The sequence below is a fragment of the Aotus nancymaae genome, unplaced genomic scaffold (genome assembly GCF_030222135.1).
Source record: "Aotus nancymaae isolate 86718 unplaced genomic scaffold, 86718_ANA_hifiasm-v0.15.2.pri h1tg000053l, whole genome shotgun sequence".
NCBI classification, from domain to species: Eukaryota; Metazoa; Chordata; class Mammalia; order Primates; family Aotidae; genus Aotus; species Aotus nancymaae.
Window position 1 is genome coordinate 25,220,970 of NW_026988467.1, and position 23,656 is coordinate 25,244,625.

Sequence of the window (23,656 nt, forward strand, 5' to 3'; positions counted from 1 at the left end):
GGAAGTTGAGGCAGGAGAATCTCTGGAATCCAGAATGCAGATGTTGCAGTGAGCCAAGATGGTACCATGGCACTCCAGCCTGGGTGACAAGAGTGAAACTCCGTCTCAAAAAAAAAAAAAAAGCCAGACATGGTGGCTCACGCCTGTAATCCCAGCTACTTGGGAGACTGAGGCAGGAGAATCTCTTGAACCTGAGAGGCAGAGGTTGCAGTGAGCAGAGATCATACCACTGAACTCCAGCCTGGGCGACAGAGTGAGACTCCATTTCGAAATAAATAAAGTAAAGTAAAATATTAATCCACAAAGACATCAGCAACAGAAGAGAAAATCTTAATGGGCAAGAATTTCCAATAAACTTTTTTTTCCTGAGCCTTACCATAGAAAAGAACCAATAACTTTTTTTTGTTTGTTTTTGAAACAGGGTCTCCCTCTATTGCCCAGGTTGGAGTACAGTGGCCCAATCATGGCTCACTGCAGTCTAAACCTCTTGGGCTAAAGCAGTCCTCCCATCTCAGCTTCCCAAGTAGCTGAGACTACAGGTATGTGTCATCAGGTCTAGCTAATTTTTAAAATTTTTATAGTGATGGGGTCTGTAATCCCACGACTTTGGGAGGCCAAGGTGGGTGGGTTGCTTGAGCCCAAGAGTTCCAGACCAGCCTGGGCAACATGGTAAGACCTCATCTTTATAAAAGATTTAAAAATTAGCCAGGTGTGGTGGCGCACACCATAGTCACAGTTACTTGGAAGGCTGAGGTGAAAGGATCACTTGAGCCCAGGAGGTTGAGGCCACAGTGAGCTATGATCATGCCACTGAACTCCAGCCTGGGTGATAATGAGACCCTGTCATTGAAAAAAAAAAAAAAAAAAGGAAACTGGCTGGGCGTGGTGACTCACACCTGTAATCCCAGCACTTTCGGAGGCCAAGGTGGGTGGATCACCTGAGGTCAGGAGTTCGAGACCAGCCTGACTAATATGGTGAAACCCTGTCTCTACTAAAAATACAAATATTAGCTGGGCATGGTGGCGGGCGCTGTAATCCCAGCTACTCGAGCAGCTGAGGCCAGGAGAATCACTTGAACCCAGGAAACGGAGGTTACAGAGAGCCGAGACCATGTCATTACCCTCCAGCCTGGGCGACAAAGCGAGACTCCATTTCAAAAAAAAAAAGAAGTTAAAGGATAAACCAAACCTCCAGATAGGAGACTGGAAGATTTTTCTCTGGAGATACTGAATGATTCCAGAGAAAAGACTTACAGATACTGACATATAGGGAATCTTCCATTAGGAAGGTTGACTTATAGACCAAATTACTCTGAAGTAATATCTGTGGTCTGCTAGCATGAACTGAGACCAGCTCATAAAAGTCAATTATGTACCTCTTTTCCCAAGTTTTAATTCAGTGATGTCATGTTGGGAGGAATAGTTACACTGCAGAAATCATAAAGTACTGCAAATCAGGCCTTTATCTCCAAAGAGCAGGTTGTTAAACATTTACCTATAAATCACTGGGCCAAATCCATCAATTATGCTTCAAATCAGCTTTTCAGTGAATCTTTTTTTTTTTTTTTTTTTGAGATGGGGGGTCTCACTCTGTGGCCCAGGCTGGAGTACAATGGTGCAACCTTGGCTCACTGCAACCTCCAACTCCTGGGTTCAAGTGATTCTCCTGCCTCAGCTTCCTGAGTAGCTGGGACTACAGGTGTGCACCACCATCCCCGGTTAATTTTTTGTATTTTTAGTAGAGATGGGGTTTCACCATGTTGGCCAGGTTGGTCTTGAACTCCTGACATCAGGTGATCCACCCACTTCAGTCTCCCAAAGTGCTGGGATTACAGGCAGAAGCCACCATGCCCAGCTACAGTGGGTCATTCTTTAAGAATGAATAGCCAGAGTTGGGTGTGGTGGCTCACACCTGTAATCCCAGCACTTTGGGAGGCTGAGGTGGATGGATCACTTGAGGTCAGAAGTTCGAGACCAGCCTGGCCAACATGGTGAAACCCCATCTCTAATAAAAATATGAAAATTAGTCAGGTATGGTGGCTTGCACCTGTAATCCCAGTTGCTCAGCAGGCTGAGGTGAGAGAATCACTTGAACATGGGAGATGGAGTTTGTAGTGAGCCAATATCGTGCCACTGCACTCCAGCCTGAGCGACTGAGCAAGACTGTGTCTCAAAAAAAAAAAAGATAAGGAAAGTTATATAGGCCAGCAGGCATGGTAGCTCATGCCTGTTAATCTCAGCACTTTGGGAGGCTGAGTGAGGTGGGTGGATCACCTGAGGTCAGGAATCCGAGACCAGCCTGGACAACATGGCAAAACCCCATCTCTACTAAAAATACAAAAATTAGCCAGGAGTGGTGGCATGTGCCTATAATCTCAGCTACTCGGGAAGCTGAGGCAGGAGAATCACTTAAACCTGGGAGGCAGAGGTTGCGGTAAGCTGAGATCGCGCCACTATACTCCAGCCTGGGTGACAGAGCATGATTCTGTTTCAAAAAAACAAAAACAAAAACAAAAAACAAAGAAAGTTATATGGCACATTTGTGAGAGGTATAACAAAATTCTCATCTACCGGGGGCCAGGTGCGGTGGCTCACGCCTATAATCCCAGCACTTTCAGAGGCCGAGGCGGGTGGATCACGAGGTCAAGAGATAGAGACCATCCTGGTCAACATGATGAAACCCCGTCTCTACTAAAAATACAAAAAAAAATTAGCTGGGCACGGTAGCACGTGCCTGTAGTCCCAGCTACTCGGGAGGCTGAGGCAGGAGAATTGCCTGAACCCAGGAGGCGGAGGTTGTAGTGAGCCGAGATCGCGCCATTGCACTCCAGCCTGGGCAACAAGAGCGAAACTCCGTCTCAAAAAAAGAAAAAAAAAAAAAGAAATATAGAAGAATGTTACAGAAACAGCTAAACTTATTGAAAATGATTGCCTATGAGCAACACGCTATGCCCCCTTTAACAGGCAAAAGTACCAGCAGTTATTGGGTGTAAAGCATTAGGCATTCTCCTAGATGTGTATAAATTGCAATAACCCTGCAGGTAAATAATGTCCATACCGTACTAATATAGGAGAAACCTAAGTCTCAAAAACTTAGGTGACTTGTCTACAGCAACACAGCTGGTATGTGGAAGGGCCAAGAATCAAATTTAGATTTGTCTCTGCTCTTATTTTATTATTATTTTTTGAGACAGAGTCTTGCTCTGTCACCCAGGCTAGAGTACAGTGTCGTGATCTCAGTTTACTGCAACCTCAGCCTCCCAGGTTCAAGCGATTCTCCTGCCTCACCCTCCCAAGTAGCTGGGATTACAGGCATGTACCACCATGCCCAGCTAAATTTTCTTTTTACTTTTAGTAGAGATGGGGTTTCACCATGTTAGCCAGGCTGGTCTCAAACTCTTGACCTCAAGTGATCTGCCTACCTCAGCCTCCCAGAGTGTTGAGATTACAGACATGAGCCACTGTGCTGGCCTTTTTTTTTTTTTTTTTTTGGTGCAACCTCCGCCTTCCAGGTTCAAGCGATTCTCCTCTCAGCCTCCCAAGCAGCTGGGATTATAGGCACCCACAACCACATCTGGCTAATTTTCGCATTTTTAGTAGAGACAGGGTTTCACCTTGTTGGTCAGGTTGGTCTCAAAGTCCTGACCTCAGGTGATCCACCCACCTTAGCCTCCCAAAGTGCTGGGATTACAGGCATGAGCCACCGCGCCCAGCCTTTTTTTTTTTTGAGATGAAGTCTCACTCTGTTGCCCAAGCTAGAGTGCAGTGGCACGATCTTGGCTCACTGCAACCTCTGCCTCCTGGGTTCAAGCGATTCTCCTGTCTCCTAAATAGGTGAGACTATAGGCGTGTGCTACCATGCCTGGCTAATTTTTGTATTTTTAGTAGAGATGGGATTTCACTATGTTGGCCAGGCTGGTCTCCAACTCCTGACCTCATGATCTGCCCACCTCAGCCTTCCAAAGTGCTAGGATTACAGGTGTGAGCCACCATGCCCGGCCCTCTTTTTTTTTTGGAAACAGGGTCATGCTCTGTCACCCAGGCTGGAGTGCAGTGGTGCAATTTTGTCTTACTGCAACCTTGGCCTCCCAGGTTTAAGAACACCTCAGCCTCCCTAGTAGCTGGAACTATAGGGGCACACCACCATGCTCAGCTAATTTTGTAATTTTTTGCAGAGACAATGTCTCACTATATTGCCCAGGCTGGTTTGAACTTCTGGGCTCCAGCAATCTTCCTACCTCAGTCTCTCAAAAGGCATGAGCCACTGCATCTGGCCTGTCTGTGCTCTTAACCACTATGCTATACCAGTTCTCAGGGACCAGTTTCTGGGGTACCCAACCCCACCTTACCTCCTCCACATCTTCATCCAACTGCTCATTAGGATCCACTTCTCTTACTAAGTCCTGCAATTTCTTCTTGGTCAATACCTAAAGTTAATTGGGAAAAGACTTTTCAGCCAAGTATTAAGGAAATGAAATAGATCATTACCCTGTAAAGAAGAAAGGCTGTCAAATTGTTGGGTTTAGTTTCCACTTTCCAAAGAGTTCACAGTCTGCCCTACCTGACTATGCTGCTATAAGACTACACTGTCAAGACAGAAGTAACTTAGGGAAAGGCGGAAAGAGCAGTTTGAAGACAGGCCAGCATCCAGCTGTCAGACTGTATATTTCACCCTCATGTATTTTTCTCACTGTGCCTATCTACATGAAGAAATTTGCAATTCTCTGACCACCACAAATTGTACCATGCCCCTTGCCTTTAGGCAAGTTTTTTTTTTTTTTTTTTTTTTTTTTTTGAGACAGGGTCTCACTGTATTGCCCACTGGAGTGCAGTGGCATGATCGTTGCTCACTGTCGCCTTGATTGACAAGCTCTCCCACCTAAGCTTCCCAGGTAGCTGGGACCATAGGCACATGCCATCACACCTGGCTACTTTTATTTTTTTGGAGAGATGGGCTCTCACTATGTTGTGCAGCCTGCTCTTAAACTCCTGGGCTCAAGTGATTCTTCCACCTTGGCCTCCCAAAGTGCTATACATGCTCTTCCTCCCTTCTTCCTACGTGCTCACCTCATAGTGCCTCTTTGTGATCCCTTTCCTAGCCCATCCCAGTAGAAGTAACCACTTCCTCGTTTGGCCTCTATTGTACCTTGTGCACCCTTTTTCATTGTGCATATTTATACACTTCCCTGTTTCTGACTTAATAGGCTAACACTCTCTGAGGGCAGCCTTCATAAAGGAAATGTCATGTTACATATGTATGCCATTAAAAAGTGATCAAGCTCCTTCCTCCCCACTCCTCGGATAAAATAAAAATAAAATTTAAAAAGTAATCAAAAGAAAGTCAGGCACAGTGATCTATGCCTGTAGTCCCAGGTACTCAGGAAGCTGAGACAGGAGGATCACTTGAGGCCATGAGTTGAAGACTGCAGTGAGCTACAATTGTGCCACTACACTCCAGCCTGGGGAACACAGCAAGCCCTCCGCCTATAATCTGAGCACTTTGGGAGGTTGAGGCAGGCGGATCAAGAGGTCAGGAGTTCGAGACCAGCCTGGCCAATATGGTGAAACTCCATCTCTACTAAAAAATATAAAAATTAGTTGGGCATGGTGGTGGGCACCTGTAGTCCCAGCTGCTCAGGAGGCAGAAGCAGGAGAATCACTTGAACCCAGGAGGTGGAGGTTGCAGTGAGCTGAGATCATGCCACTGCACTCCAGCCTGGGTGACACAGTGAGACTCCATATAAAAAAAACCAAAAAGGGCTAGGTGCAGTGGCTCACGTCTGTAATCCCAGCACTTTGAGAGGCTGAGGTGAGCGGATCACGAAGTCAAAAGATCAAGAACATCCTGGCCAACTCCATGAAACACTGTCTCCACTAAAAATAGAAAAAGAATAGCTGGGCACGTTGGAGCTCCCCTGTAGTCCCAGCTACTCAGGAGACTGAGGTAGGAGAATTCTTGAACCTAGGAGGCGAAGGTTACAGTGAGCCGAGATCACGCCACTGCACTACAGCCTGAGGACACAGCAAGCTCTATCTCCAAAAAAAAAAAAAAAAGGGCCAGGCACAGTGGCTCACGCCTGTAATCTCACCAGCATTTTGGAAGGCCGAGGCGGAGGACTGCCTAAGCTCAGGTATTTGAAACCAGCCTGGGCAACATGGCGAGACTGCATCTCTACTTTAAAAAAACATCTAAATATATATATGTGTATATATATATACACACACACACACATATATATATAAAATTTTTAAAAATTTTTAAAAAATAGGCACTTTTCTTTCTTTCTTGCTCTAAAGCTTCTAGTAAAATTCCACTAAAAATAAAAAAAGATAGAGAACGAAAGAGAAAAAAAACCAAAAGACATATACTAAAATGCTAACCATGGCTATTTTATGGTGGTGGCATTAGAATTACATGCTATTTATTTTTTGTGTATTTCTGCAGCTTCTGTAATAAACACATATAATTTTTGATATAAGAAAAAAAGAAAAATTTTTTTTTTGTTTTTTCGAGGCAGAGTTTTGCTCTTGTTGCCCAGGCTGGAGTGCAATGGCTTAATCTCGGCTCACTGCAACCTCTGCCTCCCAGGTTCAAGTGATTCTCTTGCCTCAGCCTCCTGAGTAGCTGGGATTATAGGCATGTGCCACCACACCTGGCTAATTTTGTATTTTTAGTAGAGACAGGGTTTCTCCATGTTGGACAGGCTGGTCTCGAACTCCCAACCTCAGGTGATCCACCCACTTGGCCTCCCAAAGTGCTGGGATTACAGGCATGAGCCACCGTGCCTGGCCAAAAATAATTTTCTAAAATGAATATTCAGCTGGGCATGGTGGCTCACATCTGTAATCCCAGCACTTTGGGAGGCAGAGGAGGGAAGATCACTTGAGGCCAGCCTGGGCAACACAGCAAGACCTTGTCTCTACAAAAAAAAAAAAAATTAACCAAGCATGATGGTGCATGCCTATGGTTCTAGCTACTCAGGAGGCTGAGGCGGGAAGATTGCTTGAACTCAGAAATTTGAGGCTATAGCGAGCTATGATTATACCATTGCACTCTAGCCTGGGCAAGAGAGCAAAACCCTTTCTCTAAAAAATAAATAAATATTTGTTAATGATGTCTCATATCTATCCATTCTTCTTCATTCTATCCTAATCACCTAATTCAAGCCTTCACTACATGTCTTGATTTATTGCACAAGTCTTAGAACTGGTCATCCACCCAGTCTAACACCCTTTTCTACCCCTCCTGTCCCCTTACTGCCAAGTTACTCCTCTATAGGACACACTATTTTTATTACGTATTTTTACTTCTTTATTAAATATCTGCAAAGATTGTATATTACCTAAAAGTTCCAATGGAAACTTACTAGTACAGGGTCACTATGTTCTGCCATAACCCTACCTACACAAATGTTTTTTTTTTGAGGCGGAATTTCTCTCTTGCTGCCCAGGCCGAAGTGCGATGTCGCGATCTCAGCTCATGGCAACCTCTACCTCCTGGGTTCAAACGATTTTCCTGCCTCAGCTTCCCAAGTAGCCGGGAATACAGGCATGCGCCACCACGCCCAGGTAATTTTGTATTTTTAGTAGAGATGGGGTTTCACCATGTTGGCCAGGATAGTATTGATCTCCATGTTTGTTAGGCTCCTCTCAAACTCCTGACCTCAGGTTATCCGCCCGCCTTGGCCTCCCAAAGTGCTGGGATTACAAGCTTGAGCCACCACACCCAGCTACCTATACAATTTTAAATTCTGTCTTCTACAACAGACTCCATATTCAAAAGAGGCTGATCTCCTGATTGTCTGCCCAACCATCCCTCATTAACCTTTGCCAGTTCCTTCACTCATTCCCTTGAAATACTGGGCCAACTCATTCATTTTTTTCTAGACAGCCTACGAAACCCAAGTCAAAGAGATTATACTTATTTCTTGTGGCTCTGGAGGCAAAATCAGAATTATGGGTAGAAAGAAGGGAGCAGATTTTAGAATCACTGCAGAAAATTAATAATGGCAGGAATTGGATGAACTAGAAGATGGAATGGCTAGAACCAAGAGCATTTCCATCATAGGAAAAATTTATTTAACAACTATATAGTTAACATATATATAAAACACCTATCAAAATGAAAGAAAAAAACGTATCACAGGCAAGGTATTGTGTTAGTGTGTATGGATGGATGGATGTATACATGCATGCACACAACAATATACAACACAGTAAAACTTGTTAAACACTGTACATGATAATTTGCTAAAGAATGTTAGAGGAGCATATATTCAGGGCAAATTGAATCTGTGTCTCCTGAGTTGGGGTCCTCAAATTTGGCCCAAATAAACTCTCTACTTACATTAAAATAAACAAACTTGACTAGCCTTAAAAAAACAAACAAACAAACAAACAAACAAAAAAAGTTAGAAATCCACAAAAGGGAAAAGACCTTTTCAGCTAAGAGAAAAAGGCAGCATATATGATGGACATCTCTTAAGCATTACAGGTTGAAATAACAGGTAAGAGGTGGCTACAGGGAAGAAAGATTAAGAGGATGATACCTGATTGTTTTCAGGGCTAAGACGACCTCCTGTACCAGGAGTGCCTGGTATCTTTACCACTGTAGTACTATTGGCCATGGAGCCTTGTGGAGGGGTGCTGGCTGGTTCCGGTTTTATGGATGAGAAATTGGAGAGGTTGATTAGGGCTGAGGGGCCAAACTGGTTCATAATCTGCCGAGCTTTGGACTTCAGCTCATAGAGCTTATCGAGATCCTGTTTCTTTTTGGAGCTGTGAGGACCAAGGCCAATTAACTGAAGAAGAAAAGCATAAGAATTAGTTCTAGAAGAACCTGTAATAAAGGATGAGTCTTGAGAGTAAAAAGAGGCCTGGTACAATGGTTCACAACTGTAATCCCAGCACTTTGGGAGGGCCAGGTGGGCAGATCACTTGAGGCCAGTAGTTCAAGACCAGCCTGGGCAACATAGCGAGACCTCATCTCTACCAAAAAAAAAAAAAAAAAAAGTAAGTAAAATCAGGTAGGTCTGTTAGACTTTGAGAGTTCTTCAGTATATATGGAATGGTGACCATTTAATACCTACATGTTAAAAATTGAGGGAATGAAGAATGGTTATTGCTTTCACCTGACATTTAGAAACCATCTCTTCTCTAAATGTTAAATAAAATTGTCCACAAAACGGAAACAAGGAAGAAAGTAAATGGAATAAGGAATCTTATGTACAAAAATAAACTAGGGTTGGGTGCAGTGGCTCATTGTTATCCCAGCACTTTGGGTGCCTGAAGTGGATCACTTGAGCCCAGGAGTTACAGAATAGCCTGGGCAACATAGGGAAGCCCTATCTGCAAAAACTTAGCTGGGGCTGGGCGTGGTGGCTTACGCCTATGATCCCAGCACCTTGGGAGGCCAAAGCGGGTGGATTACCTGAGGTCAGGAGTTCAAGAGAAGCCTGACCAACATGGTGAAACCCTATCTCTACCAAAAATACAAAAAAATTGGCTGGGCATGGTGGCACACTCCTGTAATCCCTCCCAGCTACTGGGAAGGCTGAGGCAGGAGAATCATTTGAACATGAGAGACAGAGCTTGCAGTGAGCCAAGATCATGCCACTGTACTCCAGCGTGGGCAACAGAATGAGACTCTGTCTCAACAAACAAACAAACTAACTAAACAAAAAACCACTTAGGGGCTGGGATGGAGGCTCACGCCTATAATCCCAGCACTTTGGGAGGCCCAGGCAGGCAGATCACCTGAGGCTGGGAGTTCAAGACCAGCCTGGCTAACATGAAGAAACCCTGTCTCTACTAAAAATAAAATTAGCCAGGCATGGTGGCACATGTAATCCCAGCTACTCGAGAGGCTGAGGCAGGAGAACTGCTTGAACCCGGAAGGCAGAGGGTGCGTTGAACTGAGATTGCACCATTGCACTCCAGCCTGGGCAACAAGAGTGAAACTCCATCTCAAAAAAAAAAAAAAAAAAAAAAAAAATCCCACTTGGCTGGACCCACTTAGCATGTAGTCCTAGCTACTTGGGAGGCTAAGGGAGGAGGACTGCCTGAATCCAAGAAGTTGAGGCTGCAATGAGCTGTGATCATACCACCACTGCACTCCAGCCTAGGTGACAGAGTGAGACATTGTCTAAAAATAAAATAAAAGTAAACTAGAATAAGACATTTTTGAGAACTTTGTAAAAATAGTTAAGTACTACATGCATTACTTTTAAAGTATCAAATAATGTTAAATTCAAATAAGTCATGGCACAATCGCATCCTTTAAAAAAAACAGTCACAAAGCTTAACAATACAGACTAGTTCATTTTGGCATTTCAAACATGCTTAAGTCTATGTCAGGGGTATGCCCAAAAAACATAACTTTTAGCCTTTGTTAAAAGTAAACTCCTTTTTATCAAGAGCAATTTTTCTCTGAGTGTTAGCAATCTAAGTACATGCAGAGACCCTAGCCTGAAGCAGCTGAGACTCCTGAATCTTAGAGCCATGAGGTTTACTCTGTGGACGTCAGCTTGGGTGTCATGACAATCAGAAGCACATTCACCAAGTTTTGCCCACAGTACCCTCAAACTTACTTACAGCTATCTGAGTGTCTAGATCTTTAATTACATCAGCAACAGCTGTGAGCCCGGTGAAATGAGAGGCAGCCATTTTCAAAAGCTACCTGTAAATGAACAACTAGCATCAAGCAATATCCTTGCCATGGAATCATTTTAGTTGCATGGCCTGGTACATCTTTACCAACGAGGATCCAAGCAAATGGATATGGAAAAATATACCTCCTTTTCCTTAGTGGGAGCCAAAACAAACATCTCCACCTCTTTTATAAGCAACTTTGAAAATTAATTAATGATGATTATGGCACATATAGACCATTTTTGGTTTTTTTTAGACAGAGTCTTACTCTGTCACCAGGCTGGAGTGCAGTGGCGCATTCTCAGTTCACTGCAACCTCCACCTCCTGGGATCAATCAATTCTCCTGCCTCAGCCTCCCAAGTAGCTGGGACTACAGGCACACACCACCAAGCCCAGCTAATTTTTGTATTTTTATTAGAGATGGGGTTTCACCATGTTGGCTAGGATGGTCTCAATCTCTTGACCTTGTAATCCACCCACCTCGGCCTCCCAACGTGCTGGAATTACAGGTGTGAGCCACTGCACCCAGCCTAGACCATCTTCTTATAAAATGAATGTCTGCTGTCAGGGATAAGCTAACAGCATATGGAATATTTTATTGGGCAAAATTGTGGGATACGAACCTACGGAAGTTATGTCAATGGCTTTCAGAACTCGGTAAAAGTTGGCAACATAAATGTCTATCTGTATCTATTCTACTCTTTTCTCTAGTGCTGAGTTCTTCCTCAACACACTGTCTTTCTAATATGAGAAATGTGGCCTGGCCCAGTGCCTCACGCCTGTAATCCCAGCACTGTGGGAGGTCAAGGCAAGCAGATCACTTGAGGTTAGGAGTTTGAGACCAGCCTGGACAATATGTTGACACCTGGCATCTACTAAAAATACAAAAACTAGCCAATAGCCAGGCCTGGTGGCAAGTGCTTGTAATCCCAGCTACTTGGAAGGCTGAGGCAAGAGAATCACTTGAACTCAGGAGGTACAGTTTGCAGTGAGCTGAGATCAGGCCACTATACTCCAGCCTGAACGACAGAGCAAGACTCTCAAAAAAATAAATAAATTAAAAAAAAAAATAATAATAATGATAATATGAGAAATCATGTTCTCCTGGTTTACTCTCAATAAAAGCAACTAAGTATGTACTGGTTTAAAAAAAAAAAAAAAGATAAACTAAGCTGACTTGCTGGCCAAGAACCAGCTGAAAGGGACAGCAAGAGTATTAGGATCACTTGTTTATTTTAAGCATACTCCTTCTCCCCTTCTCTCCTATCAACAAACATTACCAATAGAAGAGTCAGCAGAGAAACCTTTCTTAACATGCTAATAGCTGTTCTAATATTAAGAAAGCTAATTATTTTCCCAACACAAGTTCTATGGAAAAGCCCCATTAAAGATTATCAAACTGGGCCGGGCACGGTGGCTCACGCCTATAATCCCAGCACTTTGGGAGGCCGAGACGGGTGGATCACGAGGTCAAGAGATCGAGACCATCCTGGTCAACATGGTGAAACCCTGTCTCTACTAAAAATACAAAAATTAGCTGGGCATGGTGGCGCACGCCTGTAGTCCCAGCTACTCGGGAGGCTGAGGCAGAAGAATTGCTTGAACCCAGGAGACAGAGGTTGCGGTTAGCCGACATTGCGCCATTGCACTCCAGCCTGGGTAACAAGAGTGAAACTCCATCTCAAAAAAAAAAAAAAAAAGATTATCAAACTGTATCCTCATCACTCTAGCCTCACACTGAACATACTATATCTCTCAAAACACTCCCACAACCTTCAAGGGACTTCCCAAATAATACTGAGTTATCACACAAAATAAGTGGAGACATTTTATAATAAAGATTTGTGAATGAGAATTTCTGTTATAACATCTGGAGACATAGCTGGGTGTGGTGGTATGCACCTGTAATCCCAGCTACTCAGGGGGCTGAGGTAGGAGTACTGCTTGAGCCCAGGAGTTTGAGGTTAGACTTGGCAACATTATGAGACACTGTCTCAATCTTTCTCTCTCTCTCTCTTTTTTTAAATTTTAAGACAAGGTCTCATTCTGTAGGCCAGGCTAGAGTGCGGTGGTGCAATCATGGTTGTCTGTAGCCTTGAACTTGTGGACTCAAGCAATTTTCCCATCCCAACCTCTTAAGTAGCTAGGACTACAGATGCACACCACTGCACCCAGCTAATTTTTTTTTTTTTGGTAGAGATGGGGTCTTGCTATGCTACCTAGGCTGGTCTCAAACCACCTGGCCTCAAGCAATTCCCCTGCCTCAGCCTACCTGCGTACTGAAATTATAGGCTTGGGCCACCACCACACTCAGTCCTGTCTCTTTAAAATTTTTTTTTTTTTTTGAGAGAAGTCTCACTCTGTCACCCAGGTTGAAGTGCAATGGTGTGGTCACGGCTCACTGCAACCTCCGCCTCCTGGGTTCAAGCAATTATCTTGCCTCAGCCTCTCGAGTAGCTGGGACTACAGGCATGTGCCACCACGCTCACCTAATTTTTGTATTTTTAGTAGAGACGGGATTTCACCACGTTGGCCAGGCTGGTCTAGAACTCCTGACCTTGTGATCCGCCTGCCTCAGCCTCCCAAAGTGCTGGGATTACAGGCATGAGCCACCATGCTCACCTCTTTAAAAAATTTTTTTAGGGCTGGGTGCGGTGGCTCACGCCTGTAATCCCAGCACTTTGGGAGGTCAAAGTGGGCAGATCACTTGAGATCAGGAGTTCGAGACCAGCCTGGCCAACCATGGTGAAACCTGTCTCTACCAAAATTACAAAAGATTAGCCGGGTGTGGTGGCAGGCGCCTATAATCCCAGCTACTGGAGGCTAAGGCAGGAGAATCCCTTGAACCCAGGAGGCAGAAGGTGCAGTGAGCCGAGACCTTAAGATTTGAAGACAAAAAAATGTGGCCTATCTACATAGTACCAAATACGAATATTCACATTACCAAATTAAGATTTTTTTTGTTTTCTTGTTTCCAGTGAGGTTGAATGAAATTAGGAAATAACCTTAAGGAATAGCTCCAGCGTCACTTTAATGAAATAAGTAGAGGCTGGGCATGGTGGCTCACGCCTGCAATCATAGCACTTTGGGAGGGCGAGGCAGGTGGATCACCTGAGGTCAAGAGTTTGAGACCAGCCTGGCCAACATTGTGAAACCCCATCTCTACTAAAAATAGGTAGATTAGTCGGGCATGGTGGCATGAGCCTGTAATCCCAGCTAGTCAGGAGGCTGAGACATGAACCTGGGAGGCAGAGGTTGCACTGAGCCGAGATAAGGCCATTGCACTGGCAACAGTGAGACTCCGTCTCAAAAAAAAAAAAAAAAAAGAAAAAAGAAAAAAGAAAGAAGTAAGTGTAACCTCTGGGGAAGGGAAAAAATCAGTTTCTCCCTAAGAAACTAGACAAAAATTTACTGCTGTCACTGACCTTGCTGAAAAGCAAACAATACTTCCAAATTTTGAATTCTGGCTAAGCAAGCTATTTCTTCCTATAAAAACAAAACAAAACAGATGATAACCAGACACCCACTGCCAGACTAACATTACCGTTAGTTTCCTAAACTATTCCTTGATATGGTAGGATTTTAAAAATGTAACACATTTGAGTGGGTGGCAATATATGGGTTTATACAACTGTCGAACTCCTCCCACTAAACATTTAAGATCTGTGCATTTTATTGTATGTAAATTATACTAAAACCAAGAACAGTAAATCAAACACCCCTCCAGCTCCCCAGGAAAAACACTGTACTCCTAGATATTCATCCTACAGAAAGGAAAACTTGAGTTCAAGACCAGCCTGGCCAATATGGTGAAACCCATCTCTACCAAAAAAAATGCAAAAATTAGCCAGGCAGGGGGTGTGTAATCCTTCAGGAGGCTGAGGTACAAGAATTTCTTGAAGCTGGGAGGTGGAGGTTGCAGTGAGCTGAGGTCTTGCCACTGCATTCCACCCTGGGTGACAGAGCAAGACTCCATCTCAAAAAAAAAAAAAACTAAAAAAGCTAGTCACAAAAGACTACATATTGTATGATTCCAAGTATATGAAATGTCCAGAATAGGTAAACCCATAAACAGAAAGTAGATTAGTGGTTGCCTATGGCCAGGGCATGTAGGAGAGGAATAGTGACTGACTGCTAATGGGTATTCGGTTTCTTTTAGGGGATAAAAAAATTGATCTAAAATTACGTTGTGATGGCTGTACAACCCTGACTGTATTAAAAAAAAAAACAAAAACCGAGGCAGGTGAATCACTAGGTCAAGAGATCGAGACCATCCTGGTCAACATGGTGAAACCCCGTCTCTACTAAAAATACAAAAAATTAGCTGGGCATGCTGGCGCGTGCCTGTAATCCCAGCTACTCAGGAGGCTGAGGCAGGAGAATTGCCTGAACCCAGGAGGCGGAGGTTGCGGTGAGCCGAGATCGCGCCATTGCACTCCAGCCTGGGTAACAAGACCGAAACTCCATCTCAAAAAAATAAAAATAAAAATAAAACACTGAATCATACTTTATTTTAACATGAATAACAGAAGCACTGTGGTTTGTCGAATCATACGCTTTAAATTGGTGATTTGTATATGTGAATGATCTAAATAAACTTTTTTTTTTTTTTTTTAACAAATGAGGAGGCTCATGAGATGGTCTCCAAGATAAATTGTTCAATGAATGAATGCAAGGTATAGAATGGGAGAATAATTTGCTATCATTTATTAAAACACACATATTGACCAGGTGTGGTGGCTCACACCTGTAATCCCAGCACTTTGGGAGGCTAAGGCAGGTGGATGACAAGGTCAGGAGTTCAAGACCAACCTGACCAAGATGGTGAAACACTATCTCTACTAAAAATACAAAAATTAGACGGGCACAGTGGCGGGCGCCTGTAATCACAGCTACTCAGGGGGCTGAGGCAGGATAATTGCTTGAACCCAAGAGGTGGAGGTTGCAGTGAGCTGAGATTGCACCAGTGCACTCTAGTCTGGGTGACAAAGCAAGACTCCATCTCAAAAATAAACAAACACACAAACACAGACACACAGTTGTAAATTCATAAATTATTCCTGGAAAGATACAAGAAACTGATAACAGAGGGAGGAGGAGGTATGGTGGTATCTGGGTGGCCTATGAGACCGAGATGGGAGAATCTTATTTTTCACTGTACACCCCAAATTCTGTATTATGTGCATATGTTACCTATGGAAAAAAAATTAACATAAACTACTATTTGGATTTTTTTCTCTGAAGAAATAGATCATACCCTTTTCTTTCTGGTTTGTTTCTGAGACACAGTTTCACTCTGTCACCCAGGCTGGAGTGCAGTGACGTGATCTCGGCTCACTGAAACCTTGGCCCCCTGGGTTGAAGCAATTTTCCTGCCTTAGCCTCCCAAGTAGCTGGGATTACAGGTGCACACCATCATACCCAGCTAATTTTTTTCTATTATTAGCAGAGACCGGGTTTTCCCACGTTGGTCAAGCTGGTCTCCAACTCCTGACCTCAAGTGATCTGCCCACCTTGGCCTCCCAAAGTGCTGGGATTACAGGCATGAGCCACTGTGCCTGGCCTTGTAATTTTTTTTTTTTTTTTTTAAGAGATGGGGTCTCGCTATGTTGCCCAGGCTGGAGTGCAGTGGCTATTCACAGGCGCCATCCCACTACTGATCAGCACAGGAGTTTTGACCTGCTCCATTTCCGACCTGGGCCGGTTCACCCCTCCTTAGGCAACCTGGTGGTCCCCCGCTCCCGGGAGGTCACCATATTGATGCCGAACTTAGTGCGGACAGCCGATCGGCATAGTGCACTACAGTCCAGAACTTCTGGACTCAAGAAATCCTCCAGCCTCAGCCTCCCAAATAGCTGGGACTATAGGCACGCACCACCGAGCCCGGCTGGAATTCCTTTTTGTTTGTTTGAAGAGATGGGATCTCACTGTTGTCTAGGCTGGAGTGCCATGGTGAAATCACAGCTCACTCTACCCCCAAAATCCTGGGCTCAAGCAATCCTCTTGCTTCAGTCTCTTGAGTAGCTGGGACTACAAGTGCAAGCCCCACCTGGCTAATTTTTTTCATTTTTTTTAGAGACAGGTGTCTTGCTATTTTGCCCAGGACAGCCCTGAACTCTTGGCCTCTATCAATCCTCTATCAAGCCCACAGCTTCTCAAATAGCTCTCAAATAGCTGGGATTATGTGCAAAAGACACCACACCCAACTCTAATCTGTTTATTTTTTTAGAGATGGGTCTTGCTTTGTGGCCTAGGCTGGAGTGCAGTGGTGTAATTATAGCTCACTACAGCGTCAACCAGCTGGACTCAAGCTATCCTCCCACCTCAGCTTCCCCAATAGCTGGAACTACAGATTCACACCACAATGCCAAGTCGTTTTATATGTTTTGTAGAGAAGAGGTATCATCATGTTGCCCAGGCTGCTCTCAAACTCTTGGGCTCAAGTGATCCTCCAGCCTCAGCCTCCCAAAGTGCTGGGATTATAGGCACAAGCCTCCATGCCCACATTTACACGAAAATAAATTCAGGGCCAGGCGCAGTGGCTCATGCTTGTAATCCCAGCACTTTGGGAGGCCAAGGCAGGCGTAGGATCAGGAGTTCGAGACCAGACTGACCAACATGGTGAAACCTTGTCTCCACTAAAACTAAAAAAATTAGCCGAGCATGGTGGTGTGCACCTGTAATCCTAGCTACTCAGGAGACTGAGGTAGGAGAATCACTTGAACCCGGGAGGTGGAGGTTGCAGTGAGCTGAGATCGCACCACTGCACTCTAGCCTGGGTGGCAGTTCCAGACTCCATCTCAAAAACAAAAAACAACAACAAAAAAAAGTTCAAAACTGATCACAGATGTAATGTAAAAATATGCAACATTTTAAAGAAAACAGGAAAACTCTTCAAGACTTCAGGTTAGTCAGAGTACTTAGATACAACACCAAAAGCACAATCCACAAAAGAAAAAAACTGATAGTGTGAACTTAGTCAAAATGTAAAACTTCCGCTCTTCAAAAGACAATAAGAAGATAAGTCATAGATTAGGAGAAAATACTTATAAATCACATAGCCAACAAATGACCTGTATCCAGAACACATAAAGAATTTTCATTGCAAAGGCTGGTGGGGGAGGAAAAAAACATTTTTTTTTCCCCAAATTGAACAATAAGAGAATAAGAACCCAATTTAGAAAATGGGCAGACTTAGCCTGGCATGGTGGCTCACGTCTGTAATCTCATCACTTTGGAAGGTCTTGGAGGGTGGGTCACCTGAGGTCAGGAGTTCGAGACCAGCCTGGCCAACATATAGTGAAACCCAGTCTCTACTAAAAAAATACAAAAATTAGCTGGGTTTGTTGGTACATGCCTATAGTCCCAGCTACTTGAGAAGCTGAGGCAGGAGAATCACTGGAACCTGGGAAGCAGAGGTTGCGGTGAGCTGAGATCACACCACTGCTCTACAGCCTGGGCAACAGAGCAAGACTCTGTCTCTCAAAAAAAAAAAAAAAAGAAAAGAAAAGAAAAAAAATGGGCAGACTGGGCATGATAGCTCATGCATGTAATCCCAGTACTTTGGCAGGCCAAGGCAGGAGGATTGCTTGAGCTCAGGAGTTTGAGACAAGCCTGGGTAACATAATGAGACTCTGACTTACTTAATTTATTTATTTAAATGGGCAAAAGATCTGAGCAGACTTTTCATCAAAGAAGATAAACAAATGGCAAATACGCACATGAAAAGATGCTCAATATCATTAGTCATCAGGAAGATGGGATTACACCTATATAAAATAGCTAAATGGCCGGGTGCGGTGGCTGATGCCTGGAATCCTAGCTAGTACTTTGGGAGGCAGAGGTGGGTGGATTGCCTGAGTTAAGGAGTTCAAGACCAGCTTGGGCAACATGATGAAACCATGTCTTAAAAAATAATAATAATAAAATAAGACAAAATAGCTAAAATTTAACAAAAACAATGCTGGAGAGGATGCAAAGGAACTGAAATCCTCATACACTGCTGCTGTGAATGTAAAATGGTATAGTTTTTTTGGAAAACAGTTTGGTCATAAAGTTAAACATATACTTACATGACTCAGCAATCCCACTCCTAGGTACTTACTCCAGAGAAATGAAAACTTACATTCACACAAAAATCTGTATATAAATGTTTATAGCAACATCATTCACAACCACTGAAAACTGAAAACAATCCAGGTGTCCTTCAAATGGTGAAGAGATAAACAAATTATGGTATAACCATTCAATGGAATACTCAGTAATAGAAAGGAAAAGCTGGTTGCAGTAGCTCACATCTGTAATCCCAGCACTTTGGGAGGCTGAGGTGGGTGGATCACCTGAGGTCAGGAGTTTGAGACCAGCCTGGCCAACATGGTGAAACCCTGTCCCCACTAAAAATACAAAAACTAGCTGGGCATGGTGGCTCAAGTGTGTAATCTCAGCTACTTGAGAGGCTGAGGCAGGAGAATCGCTTCAACTCGGGAGGCAGAGGATGCAGTGTGCAGAGATCGAAACATTGCACTCCAGCCTGGGCAGCAAAGTAAGACTCTGACTTTTTTTTTTTTTTTTTTTTTTTGAGATGGAGTTTCGCTGTTGTTACCCAGACTGGAGTGCAATGGCACGATCTCGGCTCACCACAACCTCCGCCTCCTGGGTTCAAGCAATTCTCCTGCCTCAGCCTCCCGAGTAGCTAGGACTACAAGCATGTGCCACCATGCCCAGCTAATTTTTAGTAGAGACAGGGTTTCACCATGTTGACCAGGATGGTCTCGATCTCTTGACCTTGTGATCCACCTGCCTCGGCCTCCCAAAGTGCTGGGATTATAGGCGTGAGCCACTGCACCTGGCCCAAGACTCTGTCTTAACAATAACAACAAAAGACTACTAATACATGCAACAACATAGATGAATCTCAGATGTATCATGCTAAGTGAAAAAGGCAAGGCTCAGATGGCTATATAAATCTACAGACCACTCTGGAAAAAAGTTACACGGTTAGAAAACAGATCAGTGGCTGCTAAGGAGTCTGGGGCAGAGGAGTGTTTGACTACAAAGGAGCAGCATGATTAAATCTGCAAGGGTGGGGAGTGAAATTGTTCCACATCTTGAGTGTTGTGGTGCTTACATGACAGTATGTATTTGTCATATTCTATGAGTTATGACTATACCCCCATAATAATTTTACTGTATATATATATATATATATATATATTTTTTTTTTTTTTTTTGAGACAGAGTTTCACTCTTGTTACCCAGGCTGGAGTGCAATGGCGCGATCTCGGCTCACCGCAACCTCCGCCTCCTGGGTTCAGGCAATTCTCCTGCCTCAGCCTCCTGAGTAGCTGGGATTACAGGCACGCGCCACCATGCCCAGCTAATTTTTTGTATTTTTAGTAGAGGCGGGGTTTCACCATGTTGACCGGGATGGTCTCGATCTCTTGACCTCGTGATCCACCCATCTCGGCCTCCCAAAGTCCTGGGATTACAGGCGTGAGCCACCGCGCCTGGCCTACTGTATATAAATTTTTTTAAAAAATTCTTTTTTGACGGAGTTTTGCTCTTGTTGCCCAGGCTGGAGTGCAATGCCATGATCTCAGCTCACTGCAACCTATGCCTCCCAGGTAAGCAATTCTCCTGTCTTGGCCTCCCAAGTAGCTCAGATTACAGGTATGTGCCACCAAGCCTGGCTATTTTTTTTTCATTTAGGAGAGATGGGGCTTCACCATGTTAGTCAGACTGGTGGCAAACTCCTGACCTCAGGTAATCTACCCATCTTGGCCTCCAAATGTGCTGGGATTACAATCCCAGCCTAATTTTTTTTGGTGGGGGGACAGAATCTCACTCTGTTGCCCAGGCCAGAGTGCTGGGGCCCAATCTTGGCTCACTGAAACCTCTACCTCCTGGGTTCAAGTGATTCTCCTGCCTCAGTCTCCAGAGTAGCTGGGATTACAGGCACATGCCACCATGTCTGGCTAATTTTTATACTTTTTAGTAGAGACCAGGTTTGGCCATGTTAGCCAGGGTGGTCTCGAACTCCTGGCCTTAAGTGATCCGCCTACCTCGGCCTCCCAAAGTGCTGGGATTACAGGTATGAGCCACTGTGCCTGGCCAAAAATAAATTTTAAAAAGTAAAACAAGGCCAGGCACGATGGCTCATGCCTGTAACCCCAGCACTTTGGGAGGCCAAGGCAGGCAGATCACTTGAGTTAAGGAGTTCAAGATCAGCCTGACCAACATGGCGAAACCCTGTCTCTACTAAAAATACAAAAATTAGCCAGGCATGGTGGTGGGTTCCTGTAATCCCAGCTACTCGGAAGGCTGAGGCAGGAGAATGGCTTGAACACAGGAGGCAGAGGTTGTAGTGAGCCAAGACCTCGCTATTGCACTCCAACCTGGACGACAGAGTGCGACTCTGTCTCAAGAAAAAAATTTTTTTTTAAAAGGCCAGGAGTGGTGGCTCATGCCTGTAATCCCAGCACTTTGGGAGGCCGAGGCATGAGGATCACCCGAGGTCAGGAGTTTGAGACCAGCCTGATCAACTCGGAGAAACTCCAGCTTTACTAAAAATTCCACATTAGCCAAGTGTGGTAGCACATGCCTACAATCCCAGCTACTCGGGATGCTAAGGCAGAATCATTTGAACCCAGGAGGTAGGGGTTGCAGTGAGCAGAGATCGCACTATTGCACTCCAGCCTGGGCAAAAATAGTGAAACTCTGCCTCAAAAAAAAGTGAAGGGAATAGGGGAACAGAAGACTAGATGGCCTTCAAACTTCAAAACTTTTTAACCTCTGAAATATTTAGTAATTTATTATTTAAGCAAAATACTGGAATCAAGAGGACTGGCCTTGGCATAAAAGCCCTATTACTGTGGTGTATGACTTCACTTAATGACTATTTTGGTTTTTTTTGTTTTTTTTTTCAGATAGAGTCTTACTCTGTCACCAAGGCTGGAGTGCAGTGGTGTGATCTCGGCTCACTGTAATCTCTGCCTCCCGGATTCAAGCAATTCTCTGCCTCAGCCTCCCGAGTAGCTGGGATTAAAACGTAGTATAGTATACAGTACAGTGGTCAAGAATATGAACTATGGTGGCAGTAACTGGGTTTAAGTATCAACTGTACAACTTTTTAGCTGTATTGAGCAAGTTATATATACTCTTTATGCCTCAATTTGCTCATCTGAAAAATTGAAGTTAATAATGAAGTACACGGTGGGCTCAGTGGTTCATACATATAATTCTAACAGTTTGGCAGGCTGAGTGGGAGGATCACATGAGCCTAGGAGTTTCAGACTAGTCTGGGCAACATAGTGAGATCTCATCACTATATATATATATTTTTTTTTTCTTTTTAAAAAATATTCTGAAAACAGACTATTACAGTAAAATAAAAAAATAAAATAAAATAAATTCTTCCCTCTGTCTCCGATCTCGTCGCCACGAAAAAAAAAAAAAAAATCAAAAAATTAGCCAGGCTTGGTGGCATGCACCTGTGGTCTCAGCTACTTGGGAGGTTGAGATGGAGGATTGCTTGAGTCCAGGAGATTGAAGCAGTAGATGTGATGGCACCACTGTGTTCCAGCATGGGTGACAAAGCAAAACCCTGTCTCAAGAAAAAAAAAAAAATCAACAGTACTGCTCAATAGCACACGTATAGTCCCAGCTTCTATGGGGTCTGAAGTGATGAAATGACTTGAGCCTAGGAGTGCGAGGCTGCAGTGCCTTGTGATCAGGACTGTAGCTAGCCACCATGCTCCAGCCTAGACAATAAAGCAAGACCCCATCTCTCAAGAAATACCAGTGTATCATCCATCCTGCTACTAACCCAGCACACATATCCATGTGTTGTTGGCACCATATAAGTATTCTTGTGACTTCAGAGATTAGCAAAAGAATGGTGGTGGATTGAAAAAAAAAAAATGGTAGCAGCAAGCTGTCAGCAGGAGGCTGATGAGAGGTACTGTACAAAATCCAAATCAAGAGGGCTGGGTGCCAAGTTTGGTCAGTTTCCACATCTGTAATTAGGAGTTGGACCAGGCAAATTCTTTTTTTGAGATGGAGTCTCATTCTGTCGCACAGGCTAGAATGCAGTGGCAAAATCTTGGCTCACTGTAACCTCTGCCTCCCAGGTTCAAGTGATTCTCTTGCCTCAGCCTCTGGAGTAGCTGGGACTATAGGCGCTCACCACCACACCCAGCTAATTTCGGTATTTTTAGTAGAGATAGGGTTTCACCATGTAGGTCAGACTGGTTTTGAACTCCTGACCTCATGATCCGCCTGTCTCAGCCTTCCAAAGTGCTGGGATTACAGGCCTGAATCAACACGCCTGGCTGGACCAAGCAAATTCTAAAGTCCTTTTCAGTATTAAAAATCAGTGTAAGAAGAAAAAGAAGAAAAAAAAAAATCAGTGTAAGATTTTCCTTTTTTTTTTTTTTTTTGCCCTCTTTACGTAAACCTCCCTGTCTGACACAGAGATTTTTTTTGTAGTGATGAGATCTATATATAAGTCTATACATAGAGATTTCAAAGTCTGTCTGCCTCCAACACGCCTGTTTCACAGTGTAGCCTGTAAACTGCTGATGCCTACAAAATATTTTGGGGCTTTCCATAAAGAACTCCAATCAAAAGTAATGTCTAGCCGGGTGTGGTGGCAGGGGCCTGTAATCCCAGCTACTTGGGAGGCTGAGGTAGGAGAATTGCTTGAACTTGGGAGGCAGAGGTTGCGGTGAGCTGGGATCTTGCCATTGCACTCCAGCTTAGGCAACAAGAGCAAAAAAAAAAAAAAAGTAATACGTCTTGGCCAGGTGTCATGGTTCATGCCTATAATCCCAGCCCCAGCACTTCAGGAGGCAGAGGCAGAAGGATCACTTGACAACAGGAGTTCAAGACCAGCCTGGGCAATGTAGTGAGACCCCACTCCTATCAGTTTTTATTATTTATTTCTTTTTCTGTTTTTTTTTTTTTTTGGCCTAATAAAGCATATTTATTTATTTTTATTTTTTTGGA

The 23,656-nt window shown here is 44.0% G+C and overlaps 1 protein-coding gene across 6 annotated transcripts in view; it reads right to left on the minus strand.

Moving 5' to 3' along the window:
* Positions 1-23,656, minus strand: part of TAF12 (TATA-box binding protein associated factor 12) — a 45,010-nt gene that overhangs the window by 15,354 nt on the left and 6,000 nt on the right. For 3 of the 6 annotated variants that reach the window (XM_012439851.2, XM_064363570.1, XM_064363573.1), the window contains 2 exons: positions 8,550-8,801; positions 4,350-4,427 (listed from right to left, as the gene is read on the minus strand). In XM_012439851.2, coding sequence (XP_012295274.1) covers positions 4,350-4,427; positions 8,550-8,717 — 246 coding nt within the window. In that variant the 5' untranslated portion in view covers positions 8,718-8,801. Of the gene's footprint in view, positions 1-4,349; positions 4,428-8,549; positions 8,802-10,589; positions 10,679-22,140; positions 22,254-23,656 lie in introns of those variants that run through there. The other 3 variants (XM_012439850.2, XM_064363571.1, XM_064363572.1) reach the window with 3 other exon arrangements.